This window comes from Malassezia japonica, chromosome 7 (genome assembly GCF_029542785.1).
Source record: "Malassezia japonica chromosome 7, complete sequence".
NCBI lineage: Eukaryota > Fungi > Basidiomycota > Malasseziomycetes > Malasseziales > Malasseziaceae > Malassezia > Malassezia japonica.
The window spans coordinates 293,316-309,193 of record NC_083376.1 but is presented as its reverse complement, the minus strand read 5'-3'; the positions used below and the strand labels follow the sequence as shown (position 1 = coordinate 309,193).

Genomic DNA, 15,878 nt, shown 5'->3' with positions numbered 1-15,878 from the left:
TCGGATGCACATTCGTCTTGGGTGAGACAGGTGGAAGAAGATAGTCGGGTATAGGCAAGTTATCCAGGTTAAACACGCCTAGTACATTACCGGCATGGTCAGCACCAGCATTCAAAGAGACCTGCTGGAATGTTTGCTCCATGCCCGTCGTGTTGTCCACGGCGGGAATACTGGGCGGAGGCAGTAGCGAGTCCCTGGGATCTTGCAAATCTCCCAGGCCCATCTGCAAGGGCGAGACCGTGGCTGCACTGGACTCAAAGCCAAAGGGCGAAAGCTCAGAGGCAAGAAGCGGAGTGTCGAGGACCCAGTCAATGGGCTCGGCGTGCATTGGAGCAAATTGAGTATCCAATCCACCTCCCCCAGCGAGTCCGTCGCTAGAACGGTGGATCGGCGGCGCAGACGACGAACGTCGAGGCAACTTTCGCTCCCATGAATCCACAGATGTAGGCGGAGGCATGGCATCCTCGCCGGGGTGGTTGTCTGTCTTTGCCATGCGCACCTCCTTGGTGGGGGGCATGGCCATTGCATTGCTGCTGAAGCTCCGACGGAGGGGAGGACGCGTTGGTGACGCCAGTTCACCAATAGCAGACTTGTTGGCCGACTTGCCCTGTTGAGGAAGGGTTATGACCACCTTGGGTGCACTGCTGCGTCTTCGTTTCACGCCAGGGCGGCCACATGCCTTCAGGATCACATCAGCAATCTGCTCGCATTGGTGTTCTGTGCTCGATAACTTGCGAACGTTGCGCCGATGGACGTTGTTCCGTTTTAATCCAGGGCGGTACTTGTAATCGGGATGTTCACGACGGTGGCGCTCCTTCTCGGCATCTGCCTGTGCCTCCCACAAGGCCCGCTCCTCCTTGCCGAGACTTTTCCACATATGGGAGATGATACGACTAATGTTGCGGTGGTCGCGTTCGACTTCCTTCGGTACAAGGTTGGTCGCCACAGCATGAGAGCGGAAGAGGATGAATGCATTGCAAGGGCGCTTGACATGGCCCGGCTCCATCTTACGCCGATGAGATGCATTGCGCGGAGTCTCCGGCTGTTGCGGAGTACGAGTAGCAGTCGTAACTGTCGGTAACAGCCCATTCGAAGCTGGTTCTTGTACCTCATTGGTCTGCAGGCCAACGGGAAGAAGTGCATCGTCGTGCACATTCCAGGTAAACGTACTCAGCCCATGGGAGGCAGGGGGTGTTTGAGGCATCAAACGTGCCTCTGGTTGTCCGTGGTGCACAAAGGCGGCGAATGGGGGCGGCGCAGGAGATGCGTACCCGTTTTCCAGAAAGGGTACGGTATCTGTTGGGATAGACGAGCCACCTGCGTCCGTTTGCATGGCACAGAAAGTGGGAGAGGCGAGGTCCGCTGCCATGCTACCAGAGAGTAGCAGGAGAGGGAAGGCGATCCAGAGCCTTTTTTCTTCCCGTGCGTAGATATAGGCTTAAGCGACACCAGAGTTTAGCATCGATCCGCAGTCACCCCCCACCCCACTCACTATGCAAGCGGTCCAGGGTGGGGAGGCTATTCCCAGCATTTGGAGGCGCCCACACAAAGGGAACCTGCAAGCAAGTTTCATTATTTTTTAACTCAACGTGCGTGCCCAAAGCTTGGCGGTGCAGCTTCGCCAATGGTATTGGATATGTGGAAAAAATCAGGATCGCCAGGATGCGAAGAAACAAAGCAGCAATTTGGCCTTGTTCACGTGGTAGAACAAGATGGAATGCGAGCAATGCTTGTTACGCCTGGACAGTCTCCAATGACGATCCGCGTTTGATTATGGATTTGTTCATGACATACTGTGTCTCCACTCAAGTCCACCCGGTGTTGAATCGTGGTATCGGATTGGTTACAATAAGGGCGCACCAGGCACCGAACTCCACATGGCCGACTTCGTGAGCGAGGGTGGAGCTGAAATAATTCGCAATGTGCCAGGGGGACAGTTCATTTTGCTGCAGAGGCCAGTGTGCATCAAAGTAAGCGAGAAAAAGGGCGTGCGCAAAACCAAAAATGCGTCATCGCGAAGACACGAGCTAGGCACATAGCCAAATTTCTGGTGGGTATCATGGCTTCTGGCAGACTGTCGCCGACACTATCGAAGAACTCATTAAACGGCCGTTTCCGCATCTGTTGTCGTCGTCTCCGGCGCAGTAATCGGCCGGGGTACAGTAGAAGATGCGGAGCGGTCGCTTGCATAAGCTAAAAGCTGATCACCGTACTGCTGTATCTCCGAGATGGGAATCGTCAGACGGAAATCCGTCAGGAGCAAAAAGTGGAGCTCGAGCTGGTTGAGTTCGTGGACAGCAAGACCGCCGACTTTGGCGTAGCGCGCATTGGTGTAAAACACGTCGCTGAAGAACTTGCTTGCAACCGTGATACCCGCAATGACGAGACGGTGTACGTTGTAGCTGTCAATCGCAAAGCCACGAAGGCCAGGGAAGGTGACTTCCTCGGGGGCGCCCTCCTCGGGGTCGCTCTCCATCGCCTCGCCATCCTCAGTACTAGATGGCCGGCTTTTCTCGGTCTGCGGGTCTCCTGGGAATGCCCCTGTAACGCCTACCCTGCTCATCCGGTCGAAATAGACGAGCAGGCTAAGGAACACATCGTTGGTGGTCGGGCAGTATTTTAGGATACGCAGCAGGTATGCCTCGATGCTGATGCTGGGAATATGGCGCGCATGGAAGCAGAGTGTACTGCTTGGCGCGTTTAGTGTTGCGAGGGCCGCAGTCGTGGTCGTGGGGCGGCGCGGGTCGTTCAGCATGAGTGTGGCCTGGGAGCTCGACGCCCGCGACTCGGTATGGAGTGAGCCCCCATTCGCCTGTTCTTGTACACGCGCGCTGTTCATGGGTCGCAATTGATCATTAGAGGTAGCGATATGCTGCAGCAGCGCAGCGAGCATCTTGAGCAGCTCGGCAGAGGGGTAATTCGCGATATCGAGATGGGGCGGCGCACCATGCGTTGCGCCATGATGACCGGTATGTGCAAGCTCGTCGGCCGCAAGCTCAGGAGCCTGGCGTGGGGTACCCGAAGAAGACGACGCTGCATCCGATTGCGCACGCAGCACGCTTTCGGACGACGTATATGGTGGCGTACCAGCGGCATTCGGTGCGCCATTCTTTGAAGGGAGCGTCGTCCGCCGCGTCTTGAATGACATCCGCGAGCTTTCCGGAGTGGTCTCGTCTTCGTTGGGACGCGACGACGAGGGCGTGGTGGGGTGAGAAGGAGGGGAGGCCATCATAGTCGTGGCCTCGTTGCGTTCAATGGTATCGGCCATAGTACAGGGCGCGGGATATGTATGACTTTGCGATTTAGACACTGCGCGCAGAGAATGCACGCGCGCACGCAGTACGCGCTTTGCGCGCTGCGCGTTGGAAGACCGGTCGCGGACGAGTCGTGTCCGGGCCGCCGACTCTATTCGTGGCGGCTAATCTGTTCCGGAGGAGCCAGCCGCGCGTGAAGAAGCACGTGAACCAACCCCAGTGATAGTGCTATTCACACACACACAGACCTTGCCAGGGACCGCCGTAGCAAGTTACGTAGGTCGCTGACAGAAATGGACAGCACCACGAGCGCTGGCACGGCACCTAATTTCCCTGCCGTTTCCGTGCACGTGCGCCCTAACGCCGCGTCCGGGAACGTGGAGGTTCCTTCACGCGGCGCCAGGGCCCGCAGGGGTGGACCTACGGCCACGTGGGGCACCGTGCGCGCTAGGTGCGCCAGCGCTGCACCTCGAGCGAGAAGTTCGGAAGACACCAGCTGCGATGCTACAGGATCCTATAGTTGACGTACTTACTGCTCGTTGACAATGAGAGCAGCCATACCCATACCAGTACCAATGCACATGGAAGTAACAATAAGCTTCTGGCCGTTGCGCTTGGCCTCGGCGAGGGCGGTGGCAATCTGGCGCGAGCCGGTGGCACCCAGGGGGTGACCCAGGGCAATGGCGCCACCAACGGGGTTAACCTTGGCGAGGTCAAGGCCGAGGTGCTCGCACGAGAAGAGAGCCTGCGAAGCGAAGGCCTCGTTAATCTCGTAGAGGTCCACGTCCGTGGTCTTGATGTGGGCCTTCTCGAGCAGCTTGGGGATGGCGAAGGCGGGGCCGACACCCATCACGTTGGGGGGCACACCGACAACGACACCACCGCAGAACTTGGCGAGGACGGGGAGGTTGTGCTTCTTGGCAGCGCTGCGGCGGGCGAGCAGCACAGCGGCGGCACCGTCGCTGACCTGCGAGGCGTTACCGGCGTGGGTGCAGCCGTCCTTGGCAAAGGCAGGCTTAAGCTTGGCGAGGCTCTCCTTGGTAACGCCACCACGGATACCGTCATCCTCCACAACGTTGCGCTCGTTGCCGTCGTCGTCGACGTACTTGATCGGGACAATCTCGCTCTGGAACTTGCCAGCCTTCTGGGCGTCAAAGGCGCGGCGGAAGGACTCGGCAGCGAAAGCGTCCTGCTTCTCACGGGTAACGTTGTGCTCCTTGGCGACGTTCTCCGAGGTGATACCCATGGGGAGCATGCAGTCGGCAGCCTCCTCGTTCTCCATGACGGCATCCGACATCTTGGTGGGCATGACACCAGCACCGTAGTTGATGGTCATGGACTCGACACCACCACCGATACCAATGTCGATCTGGCCAGTGAGAATCTCGTTGGCGATCTGGTTAACGGTGGCAAGACCCGACGAGCACTGGCGGTTGACAGTGTTCACGGCAGCCGAGTTGGGGATGCCGGCCCAGAGGGCGGCCTGGCGGGCCGAGGTGGCACCACCGCCCGGGGGAAGGACGTTGCCGATAGCGACATCCTCGATCAGCTTGGGGTCGACCTTGCTCTGGGCGATGACAGCCTTGAGGACGTTCCCGAGAACCTCCTCAGGAGCAGCCTGCGCGAGACCACCCTTCTTGGCCTTAGTAACAGGCGAACGGAGGGCAGCACAGATGACGACGTCGTCGTCGTGCTTAGCGAGAAGGTTGTCCTTGCCAGTCTGAGTAGCGAAGCTCATTGTATGTATTGGTGGGGAGGCGAGAGGATTCGCGGTCCGGGGCATTTTAATCGCCGGCTGCGGGGCCGACTCGGCCGGCGCCCCCGCATTCTAGCCGGTGCCCGTGGCGTTCGGCCGAACTGCCCGTGGAACATTCGGCCACGGCCACGCGCGCCTCTCGGGCATAAGACGCGTAAAGCCCGCGCGCGCGCGCCATGTGGAGAACCACACGCTATGGGACAAGACACACGCGAGGCACACGAGAAAGATTAGGAAAGGAATGCCAAACTCTCTGTTACATTCTAGGGCATGACATTGCGGAATATAATAGTACAGAAGAGGATTGTGGATACAGAGACTCCTATACCACTTACGCGCCGAAACCGTAGAGGGTGCGGCCCTGGCGCTTGAGCGCGTAGATGACGTCAAGCGAAGTGACAGTCTTGCGCTTGGCGTGCTCAGTGTAGGTGACCGAGTCACGGATGACGCTCTCAAGGAAGAGCTTGAGGACACCGCGGGTCTCGTCGTAGATCAGACCGGAGATACGCTTGACACCACCACGGCGAGCGAGACGGCGGATAGCGGGCTTGGTAATACCCTGGATGTTGTCACGCAAGATCTTGCGGTGGCGCTTAGCACCACCCTTGCCGAGACCCTTGCCACCTTTTCCACGACCGGACATTGTTAAAGATAAGTGTTAAGCTTGAAGAGAGGTAAAGCCTGAGAGAAGAAGTTGCAGGCCGAGTGCCGGGGTATTTGTACGATTGGCAATCCGCACCCCGCCCGTTACCATGTGCCCTGTGGCAAGGCGGCGTGCGATGCGCAAGCGTGATCTCGCCCCCAAGATCACGCGCGATGCGATCTTACGTGGAGTATCTCGTGATTTGGGTGGACATCGGTATCGGGTGTGATCCAGGTGTCGCTTAGTCAGTAATTTGGGCGTGTTCGGACGCGTAGGATCACAAACGCGCGCTGCATCACGGTGTGGAGCGTGATCTTGGGATTGCGCCGGGGCCGCTGTTGTGCTGTGCATGCCATGGTCGGTGGCTGCGGAACCCATTAAAAAGCAGCGTGCTCGCCGCTACTCCTTCTGCTAACACCCATCACATCTATTTGCAATGGCGCGTACCAAGCAGACTGCCCGCAAGTCCACCGGTGGCAAGGCCCCCCGTAAGCAGCTCGCCACTAAGGCCGCCCGTAAGTCGGCCCCCTCGGCCGGCGGTGTGAAGAAGCCTCACCGTTACCGCCCGGGTACCGTTGCCCTGCGTGAGATTCGTCGCTACCAGAAGTCGACTGAGCTCCTCATCCGCAAGCTCCCCTTCCAGCGTCTCGTCCGTGAGATCGCCCAGGACTTCAAGACCGACCTCCGTTTCCAGTCGTCGGCCGTCCTTGCCCTCCAGGAGTCGGCTGAGGCCTACCTCGTGTCGCTCTTTGAGGACACCAACCTGGCTGCCATCCACGCTAAGCGTGTTACCATCCAGCCCAAGGATATGGCGCTGGCCCGCCGTCTGCGTGGCGAGCGCAGCTAAATGCGCTTATATCATGTAGGGTTGGGACGATTGGCCTATCGCTGGTAGCCCTCTTCTGTCCTTAGCACTTGTATTATTATCGTGAATGGCTATCGCTTGTGCCGTATGTTGCTTGTTCTGTCACGTGTTGGTGGCACTTTTTGTCCTCTAGGGTCCGGTGGGAGGGTCTATTTCCTACCGATGGTGGAGAAACTTTATGTCCCTGAGGTGGACGTTAAGCGCCCTGGTACCTCGGTAGACGAGAACTATGATCTTCGCGAGGACGGTGAGCGTACCTACTATGTGAAGCACTGGTACCCGACCGTGGATGGCAGCCCCACCTCGGAGCTGGCCAAGCCCAAGGCCGCCGTCGTCTTTGTGCACGGCTTTGCCGAGTACGTCGGCCGCTACAGTAACATCTTCAAGGTGTTCCCCGACCGTGGCTACCAGATCTCTGGCTTTGACCAGCGCGGCTACGGCCGGACGTGGTACGACGCCGACGACCGCGACACGATGCACGGTTGGACGACGTGGGAGGAGCAGATGCGCGACATTTCGTGCATGATCAAGCTGGTGCGCAAGCGCCTGGACGAGCAGTGGGGCAAGGGTGCCGTGCCGATTTACGTTTTGGGACATAGCATGGGTGGCGGCCTCTGCGCCGGATTTTTCACCCGCACCGAGGGCACTGGACCTACGAAGGAGGTGAAGGAGATGGTCTCGGGCGCGATGCTTTCCTCGCCCTGGCTTGACATCCATTTCCCAATCCCCACAGTGATTGCTGTGCCGGTACTCCGCATGGTCCTTTCCGTTTTGCCTCGTTTCCGCTTCCCGCTCGGCCCCCCTTCGGGCAACCTGAGCCGCGACCCGCTCGTGTGCGAGGCCGTGCGCAAAGACCCGCTATGCAACAACTACGTCTACACGCGTGGTCTCTTTGACCCCCTTTCGAACGGCCCCAAGGTCGTCACGGAGGGCTACAAGCGCTGGCCGAAGGACCTGCCGATGATTGTCGCGCACGGCACGGGCGACGCAGTGACCAAATGGTCCTCCTCCAAGAAGTTTTACGACAACCTCAAGTCGCGGGGGTGTGACGCCACTTTCCGCTCGTTCGATGGCTACTATCACGAGGCCTTCCATGAGCCGGGCGACCTCAAGATCAAGTTTGCGAATGGCTACCTGGAGTACGTTTTTTTTATCTGACCGCAGTTGGCTTGATGACCAGTTGGGACGCACGCAGGGCAAGAGCTCCGCCACCGTGGGCCCGGTGGAGACAGAGTGTGTGCCCAGCGCCGAGGAGGCACCGGCTCCTTAGGTGCCATGTGGCAGTGAATAGGACTTAGTCATGTCAGTGCGTCAATGTCTATGCAAAGAGTCTGTGAATGGAGAAATTGGGCGGATTTTAGTTCTCGGCGTTTAGACGGCCCCGCAGGTGGCCCAAAAGACAAAATGGGCCGAATTCCTGGAAATCACAAGATAGCCATGCTCGTGCATGAGCAACCCGATCATGCCCGCTAGGACAGCCACGGCAAAGGATCCTCCCGATGGGCATGCGAATGGCGCTGTAGCTCGCCGCAATGCATGCTGGGTGACGCTCGTAACGGGCCCTCGCGTCCTGCCGGGTCTCGCTGTTTTCGCTCATAGCCTTGCGCAGCATGGCACACGATACCCCCTTGTCGTGATGGTGACCGAACAGGTGGACACCGCGACACGTGCCGTGATTGCGCAAATGGGATGCGTCGTACGCAGTGTGGGCCGACTGGATGTCGACGTGAGCAAGGTACGGGAAAACGCTTACGCAGGATGCGATGGTCTTTAAACGATTTGCCAACGTATGGACGAAACTCCGCGCCTTCGAGCTGATCGAATACGATCGAGTCGTCCTGGTGGACTCGGACATGCTCGTCCGGCAGAACATGGACGAACTCATGGACTGGCCTCTGGACACAAGTGCACACCCTACGATCGCAGCTGGGTTTGCATGCACCTGCAACCCAAACAGGATCGCCACATACCCCGACGACTGGTGCGTAGTCTTGTGTGCTTACGACAGGATTCCAGAGAACTGTGCCTTTTCCCTACAGCGGCACCCGATCAATCATTCCCAACCCCTCTCTATTACGAGCGACTCGCCGCGCACGCACCACCTCTTAAACAGCGGCCTCGTGGTGCTCGAACCGACGCAGAAGCAGGCCGAGTCTATTCACACCTTCCTTCACACCGAGCGCGAGCGCGTCGCGACGTACCGTTTTCCTGACCAGGACTTGCTGGCGGACTTGTATTATGGGCGATTCTCTCCCCTCCCTTGGGTCTACAACGCGCTAAAAAAGCTGCCCAAGTGTCACGCACAGCTCTGGCGCGACGAAGAAGTGCGCAACGTGCACTATATTCTCGACAAGCCTTGGGATGTGGGGTGGCCAGGGCCTGCGCACGAAGACGAGGATGCACATTTACACGGCTGGTGGTGGGATGCCTACCGCACGCTGCAAAACGACCCGGCCCAGGTCGGTCTGTCGAATGCCGAGTGGCAGGAATGGATCACAGCGAATGTGAACGACGCGCCGCGATCGCGACAGTGCATTTCATAGGCAAGGATGCGGCGGGGTATATCTACTTCTCTCTACGGGAAGTTAGTCTCGCAACACATACCATGGTACATCAATCCCATTAGGACTCGACTTTAGGACGCTTCGCCTCGTCCTTAGCGGTGTCTGCATCGGCACCAGGGCGCTTGGCACGGACAGGTGCAGATTCGGGCTCTTCGTACTCGGCATGCTCATCCTCGTACGCGTCGTACGCACCAGGCGCATCGACATCGACTTCTTCGCCAGTCAGAGGCTCGGACGGCTCATAATCAGCCTCGGGATCAAGATCGGCAGCCGTATGACCGGAAGGAGAGGCCATTTCGGACGGGAGGGTATCGGAAGTGGCTGACGGTTCAGGCGCGGCCCCGGTAGGTGTTGCGCCTTGCTCCGCGCTGTCGGTGGCAGGCTTCTCGGCAGGAGCAGACTGCTCCGTGGTGCCGGTCGTGGCCGGTTCGTCGGTACTGGCTTTGCTTGCCTCGGCCTCGTTGACTGTGGCCTCATCACCCGACTCGCCTGCCTCGGCATGGTCGCCCTCGGGGGCATTGGCAGGCTTGGCCTCGTCGGCTTCGGCCTCGTCAGCCTCGTCGGCCTCGTCGGCTTCAGCCTCGTCAGCCTCGTCGGCCTCGTCGGCATCGGCCTCCTCGGCATCGGCCTCCTCGGCATCGGCATTAGGCTCTTCTGCCTCGCCCTCTTCGGCGTCGGCCTCCGTGTCTTGACCCTCGTGGGCCTCGGCATCAGCCTCTTCCTCGTATGCCTCTTCGCCTTCCTGGGCATCCTCTCCGGTGGCGTTGGCCGCCTTGGTCTCTGCACCGTCCCCTGTCTCGTGAGCCTCCTCGAGGTCCTCGTGAGCTGCGTTTTCGCCTGCATTGGGCTTTTCGCCATCTCCAGCGGCAGGGGCTGCGACGGTCGCGCTCGCACCGTCATCGTGCTCTGTCTTGCTCGCCTCGTCGGCTGGCTGTGCATTGCCCTTTTCCGCGTCGTCCACCTCCTGGTCGTTGTCGCCGTCCTGTTCTGCATCCTCCTCCGAGATCTCCTGGATCTCCTCTCCGTCATGCTCTTCCCAGATCGCATCGTCTGCGTCGTTCATCATCGTCGCAAGCTCATTGTACCTCGAAATGAACCGGGGCGTCTGCGTGACGACGACGTGCAAACTCGCGTGGAAACCGAAACCCAGAGCAAGGCGATAAATATCATGGAGCGAGATTTCGCGCGTGTACATATCGTCTTCTTGCACGCTCAAGTCCAGGTCCGGGAAGGCAAGCGTGAGGGCCGTGTCTTCGTCGAGGAATTCGCCCAGTGCGCTCGGGATGCGAAGAGCAGAAAAGATCGACTCGAGAGGGTTCCAGTACGCATCCTCTGCCACCACTAGTTCCGGTGCAGCCACGCTTTCCAGCTCCTCGTCTGGGTCGTTGCTCACGTAGTAAATGGTGCCACTGTCACCACGCGCCGGGAATACGGCAAAGTCTTGGTCGTGGAAGGTGAAGCGCATTGTCGGCGGCGCTTCATCCGAGCTATCTCCAACATCATGCTCGTGCCCCTCCTCATGGGCCTCTGTCTCCATCTCGTACTCTGCAAAGCGTTCTGCCGTTTCCGCCCCGCCAGGCATCCTTGTCGTAAGCGAAGCGGTATGTAAGCACGTGATGCGATGCATGCGTCGAGTCGTGTGGAGGCTATGCGCTGCAGGAAGGGTCCATGCGTGGACAAGGATGGGCGGAGCATGCTGGGCGATGGATGAAGGAAGGCTACATCACAGGGGCTAGACTGCCGTGAAAGGCATATTCTGCATGGAGCCACGAGACTGGAATACAAAGAAGGTGACGCGAGGATGCTTGCATCCCAATTCAGCGAGACTTTTTGTCATATCGTTCGCGATCGTCTCGGGGCTAGACTGGGCAACTAAACGTGGAACGCAGTTAGGGAGAATCACGCCCCTTGGGCTAAATGGGGGAGAACTGGTACACCCCGCGCCAAGAAAATGCGAAGTGGCGTACCTTGCTTCGATAAAGCCTCCTCGTTTCATGGCATGGTCGCGACACGCGTCACACCGTAAGAAATGAAGCTGATCGCCTGGGGTTTTGATTGATAAAAGGTCCACCGTCTTTCAGCAAGTTCCTTTACTGTCGTAGCTGCGGACAGCACCATACTTGGAAGCTTGCACAACTCGTCCCAGCCTTCTCCCCAGCGGACAAGCTCAACGGTCAGAGGGCGCTGCTCGAACAGCACTGAACCATCTTCAAGATGAATTACCGTGCATGGGAGAGAAGGGCCATACAAGGTGTACCGGTCCACCAGTGCCTCCCAAGCCCGTTGCGGGACAAATGTGCAATGACGACTGTCTGCCGGCCTAACTTGCCAATTCATACAGCCCATCTGCACCAGCCTGTGCGTGTCGATTTTCGGCACATTGTGTGGGTTTTTGAGGAAACTGGCGTACCAATCCTGAGGAAGAGCGTACCAGATCTCGCCCGATTTGAGTGGCGTTGTTCTTTCACGCATGAATTTTCGCGACAAAAGGGTCGACGCCATGCGTAGCTCGCAGCTCCAAAGGTGCCTCGTCAAGATACAAGTCCTCTTCAGCCCCCTCCAAGCACGTTTTATGCGTTTTGGGCATTGTGCGAAGAACGCCACCGTTTAATGAATTGGATCGCCGTAGCGTTGGGACCTGCATATCTCCACGTGCTACAAACTCGGCTCGTCCTCGCCCGATGCGTCGGACGAATCGTCGTCCGAGCTCGGGGGAAGCGGCGTATTTCCAAGGTACGACGACCCCGATGCAGCATACGACGACACAGGAGGCACAGCGCGGGGCTTGGAGCGTTCCAGCTCGCCCCGTGCCATTTTCTCCGTCTTGTCGAACGACTTGCCTCCGATCGGGCGCGCCGTGCGGCGGCGGTAAAAGAGCAGGTAGGCCGCGCTGGTCTTCACCGTCTCAGGGTCTGCGACCGGGCGCACGCTCGAGTCGTCGTAGTTGTACCAGCGCCCATCCTGCGGGTTCTTGGCAAAGGCCGTGTAGTGTCCGCCGCCCAGCCCACCAAAGTGATTGTCCACCGCGTAAAGATCGTAGATCGGGCGATCGGAGGCGACGGCGTCGTCGTGTGCGTCGTGTGCAAGGGTATTGTCCCCCACCTTGATGGTGGCAGGCGGCTTTTCGTCGCCCAGCTCGCGCATCAGCTGCGTGCCGACCACGCGGTCGCTCAGGTCCAGCCCGTCGATCGGGAAATCGATGAGGTTGTCGAGCTTGTCGCGCGTCATGCGCCCCGCACTGAAGCGCTTGAGGTGCACCACGAGAATGTCGGGCACCTTCCACAGATCAAACTTTTTCATGGCCTGGCGGAACTCTTTGCAGCTCGGGCAGTACCACAAATCGTCCTCGCCGAGCTGCTCGGCGCGCGTGAATTCGTCGAGACAGTCGTCGAGCTGGAGCTTGGGCGTGCGCCGCCGGCCATCGGCCAGCTGCTGCGAGCCCTTTTCAAACTCGGGGTCCTGTGCAACGCGCACGGCGCCCCATGTATGGTTCGACGGCACGGGCTCAAAGAGCGCATGCGCCGTCGTGGCGTCCCACAGACAAAAGAGTGCGCCCCCGTTGTACAACGTCGGCCATCCCTCGGGGCCGGAGAGGCGCTGCAGCCGCTCGTCGAGCACCTCGGTGCTCTGTTCGGATGCCTCGTCGCCGCGGTGCAGCGGCTCGTCGCTCGGCGGCACTGCGAAGCGAACGCTAAACGGCGGCTTGCCTTGGTCGCCCTCGCTGCGCGGCGCGTCCTGCACCCGCTGGCGGAATGCGCTCGGCGTGTCGCCCGGGTGCTTGCTGAAGCGTGCGTATTGGGCCGCCAGGGCGTTGTACACGGCATCCGCCTTGCCGAGGTCCTCGCGCGCGATCGTGATAAAGAACGGCAGCCCGAATCCCTCGCCCAGCGTGCGCCGGAAGGAGCCGAAGCGGCTCGAGGACAGGGCGTCTGGGGCTAGGCACGAAAAGACGGGCAGCGTCACCCTATCGGTCGGCGTCGGTGGCGAGAATGCGCGCTCGATATCGTCCACCGAGCGCGACGCGCTCTTGAAGAACCCAAAGCGGCTGCCGCCTTTGAGGGCGGCGGGCATGGCGAACGGCACAGGGAGCTGCCAGAGGTAGATATAGTCGCCTGCGCTCAGGTCGCGCACCGGTTCGTAGTCCGCGAGCCAGCGGTAAACGTGGTGCGACCACACCTCGCCCACGACCAGGTTCTTGGCCTCGATCGAGAGGAGATGCGCCGTCTTGTCGCGCAGGTGGGCGATGGTCGCCGTCGCGGGCAGCTGCACGTCGACCTGCACGATGGGCTGCGTCGTGTCGCTTGGCACGACAAACACGCGGCCGCGCCACTTGCGTGTGTTGGGAATAGGGAGTGTGAGGTACATGAACGGATCGAACTTGATCGAGATCTTGTCGCAGACCGGGCAAACGAGCGTGGAGCGGTACTGGCCCTGGAAGAGGTCGACGATCATCGAGTCATTCCGCGCTTTGTAGATATCCCACTGCTGCTGCGCAAAGCGGACCATGTCCTTGTCACTTCCGCCCGGCCAGTCGGGCGCCTCGATATAGGGCTTCTTGAGGATCCTGTTGAGGTCCTCGTGCAGACCATCCAGGAGGAACGCAAGCAGTTCCTGGCTGTCCTGCTGCGCGTACCCCGTGAACTGCGGCGCAAAGCGCGCGAGCGCCGTCTTGAACTCGCGGGGAACGACCGCGCCTTGGTTGCCGCCCCACAGCTGTTGCATCAGGCGGCCAAAGGCGCTCGCGATCGCGCCGCCCATGCCGAGGGGGTTGTCTGTATTGATCTCCTCCCAGTGCACCTCGTTCAAAAAGTACTGCTGCAGCTCGGGCGTGTTGCTGAGGCACTGCAGCGCACTGTTCATGAAACACGTGTTACCGAGGTTCGCCAAGCCACGCAGGCCGCGCGTCGGACCGCTGGACGCCGTCTGCGAACGCGTAACCGGCCCCTTGGGGGAAAGATCCACTTGCCAGGCGCCGGCCGTGCGCACGTCGACCGCCAGCAGGACACGAGGCGTGTCGAGCTGCAGTGCGCCGAGCGTCGCGCCGTCTGCACCCTCCACGACCTCGGCAGGGGGAACGGCGGTACGGATGTCTGCCTCGGGCACGCGCCCGCCCTGGGATGCGGCGCGCGTGCGCAGCTCGTCAGGGACGCGCACAAAGCGCAGGTCGGCATCCTGGACGCCGAGCGCGAGCATGGCACGCGCCTGCGCCTTGAGCTTGGCGAGCGTCGAGGACGCAGACAGTGTCGTGCTCGGCAGCGTGCTCGGCGTCGCGGCCGGCACGCTGATGCGGATCAGCTCGATGTGGGGAGGGAAGAGCTCGATGCGCGGGGGGTGCGAAGGATGGGCGCCGGCGATGACCGCGCACGGCAGTGCGGGGCCCACGAGCCCGTAGCGCGCCAGGATCTTGTCCCAGGCGATGCGGGGAAGGAGCTCGTAGTCGATGCCCTCCGCTGCGCCGGTGCGCACACGCTGCATGCCGGGCTCATTGAGCTGTGTGGTGTTGATCGCTGTCGTTCCGCTTGGATCGGCGACAAACGTGTTGTACCAGCGCGCGGGTACGACGTACCACGTCTCGCCGATGTTGGGTCGTGCGGCCTTCCATGCCTGGACCTGGCCGACGAGCGAGTCGGTGGTGCGCGTGTCGTGCAGCTGCAGGGCCGAGTCGTTCAGCAGAGAGTCCACCGCCTCGTCCGTCTGTGGCTTGTGCGACATGTCTTCAGAGACAGAACTGCCGAGGTGGCTGGGTGCAAGGCTATAGGTGAGTCGTTCGGAGCCGTCTGCTTCTGTGCTGGAGCAGTCGGTATCAGGACTAGTCGTGCGGGCGCGTTTGAATCGGTCGAGCACACTCGTCCGGACCTTGTCCTCGTCCAGGTGCTGGGTATTCGCGTCAGAGGCGTCGATACAAATAAAAGGGGGCGAGTGGTCCGACGTGGGCTGCTCGGACATCGACTACGCCTGTGCAACAGGCGAGGTCCCCTCAGGCACGATAGGGTCGTGCGTACAACCGGCGATCCTCGCGGCCCTTTTCGCACGTGGCTTACGGCCGACGGTTTTTGCCTGCCGCAGCCATGTACTGGATAGAAGCAAGAGGTCGAGAAAAACGGAGGAATGGTGAAGGACGTGAAGCAGGGAGGAAGTGAGGGGGAGAGTGGGCGCTGGGAGCAATGCGAGCAATGCCTGGAAAGTTCGGGAGGATATCGGGAGCGGATGCGCGGGGGCGTCGGCAGCAGCGTGCTGCCACTTTCTGCGACGTGCGTGCCAATCCTCCTGCGATCGTCGATGGATTGTGCCATCCCGTGTCAGCTCTGTGTCTCTCGGCATCATTGCACGAGAGCGAATGTCAGTCAAGTCAGATCCCGTCTAACACTCTGTTGCCGACCGCCTTCGGGCCTCGATGGTTGCCATCAATTTTCAACGACGGGAAGAGTAATGTATCCTGCGCAGACACCGAACCGCAAGTATGCTTGCATGCAAGGCGCGGCGCGGTCATTCCGTTCAGGACACATCTACATCGTAGGCGGTAGTCGGACTTTTTTTCTTTTTTATTCTTCCTTGCAACGCATGTCGCTGGTCGATAGATGTATGTACTGCCCCGCGGATTTTTGCTTCGGCCATGACCGACAGGGTGAGCGTGCTGCGAGTGCTGTGCGTCGCCCCCACCCCCTCCTTGTGCCCCAGCCCTCGGCCCCCGACGCGTTATCCCCGGATCGCCGCCTGGATCGCTCGCCTCCACGGCGTCGGCGCGCTTTCCTGGGATTTACACAGATCAGGTGCGTCATCTGTAGTAGGCCTTGTC

At 60.1% G+C, this 15,878-nt stretch overlaps 7 protein-coding genes across 7 annotated transcripts; 2 read left to right on the top strand and 5 right to left on the bottom strand.

The window, feature by feature from the left end:
• Positions 1 to 2,101: 2,101 nt before the first annotated feature.
• On the bottom strand, positions 2,102 to 3,268 carry PCL7 (cyclin-like protein interacting with PHO85; the record flags this gene model as incomplete). The annotated part of the gene is made up of 1 exon (XM_060267582.1): positions 2,102 to 3,268. One exon carries the CDS (start codon positions 3,266 to 3,268, stop codon positions 2,102 to 2,104), a length of 1,167 nt encoding a protein of 388 aa, XP_060123565.1.
• A 515-nt stretch (positions 3,269 to 3,783) lies between these two features.
• MJAP1_003655 (acetyl-CoA C-acyltransferase) lies at positions 3,784 to 4,992 on the bottom strand (the record flags this gene model as incomplete). Its single annotated transcript, XM_060267581.1, has 1 exon — positions 3,784 to 4,992. One exon carries the CDS (start codon positions 4,990 to 4,992, stop codon positions 3,784 to 3,786), a length of 1,209 nt encoding a protein of 402 aa, XP_060123564.1.
• Positions 4,993 to 5,341: 349 nt separating this feature from the next.
• Positions 5,342 to 5,653, bottom strand: HHF1_1 (Histone H4; the record flags this gene model as incomplete). The annotated part of the gene is made up of 1 exon (XM_060267580.1): positions 5,342 to 5,653. The coding sequence occupies one exon, from the start codon at positions 5,651 to 5,653 to the stop codon at positions 5,342 to 5,344; it is 312 nt and encodes a 103-aa protein (XP_060123563.1).
• Positions 5,654 to 6,089: 436 nt separating this feature from the next.
• On the top strand, positions 6,090 to 6,500 carry HHT2 (histone H3; the record flags this gene model as incomplete). Its single annotated transcript, XM_060267579.1, has 1 exon — positions 6,090 to 6,500. One exon carries the CDS (start codon positions 6,090 to 6,092, stop codon positions 6,498 to 6,500), a length of 411 nt encoding a protein of 136 aa, XP_060123562.1.
• Positions 6,501 to 6,680: 180 nt separating this feature from the next.
• MJAP1_003652 (acylglycerol lipase) lies at positions 6,681 to 9,061 on the top strand (the record flags this gene model as incomplete). Its single annotated transcript, XM_060267578.1, has 4 exons — positions 6,681 to 7,657; positions 8,118 to 8,253; positions 8,276 to 8,448; positions 8,632 to 9,061. 4 exons carry the CDS (start codon positions 6,681 to 6,683, stop codon positions 9,059 to 9,061), a joined length of 1,716 nt encoding a protein of 571 aa, XP_060123561.1.
• A 79-nt stretch (positions 9,062 to 9,140) lies between these two features.
• On the bottom strand, positions 9,141 to 10,664 carry MJAP1_003651 (uncharacterized protein; the record flags this gene model as incomplete). The annotated part of the gene is made up of 1 exon (XM_060267577.1): positions 9,141 to 10,664. One exon carries the CDS (start codon positions 10,662 to 10,664, stop codon positions 9,141 to 9,143), a length of 1,524 nt encoding a protein of 507 aa, XP_060123560.1.
• Positions 10,665 to 11,737: 1,073 nt separating this feature from the next.
• On the bottom strand, positions 11,738 to 15,028 carry MJAP1_003650 (ubiquitinyl hydrolase 1; the record flags this gene model as incomplete). Its single annotated transcript, XM_060267576.1, has 1 exon — positions 11,738 to 15,028. The coding sequence occupies one exon, from the start codon at positions 15,026 to 15,028 to the stop codon at positions 11,738 to 11,740; it is 3,291 nt and encodes a 1,096-aa protein (XP_060123559.1).
• Between the last annotated feature and the right edge of the window lie 850 nt (positions 15,029 to 15,878).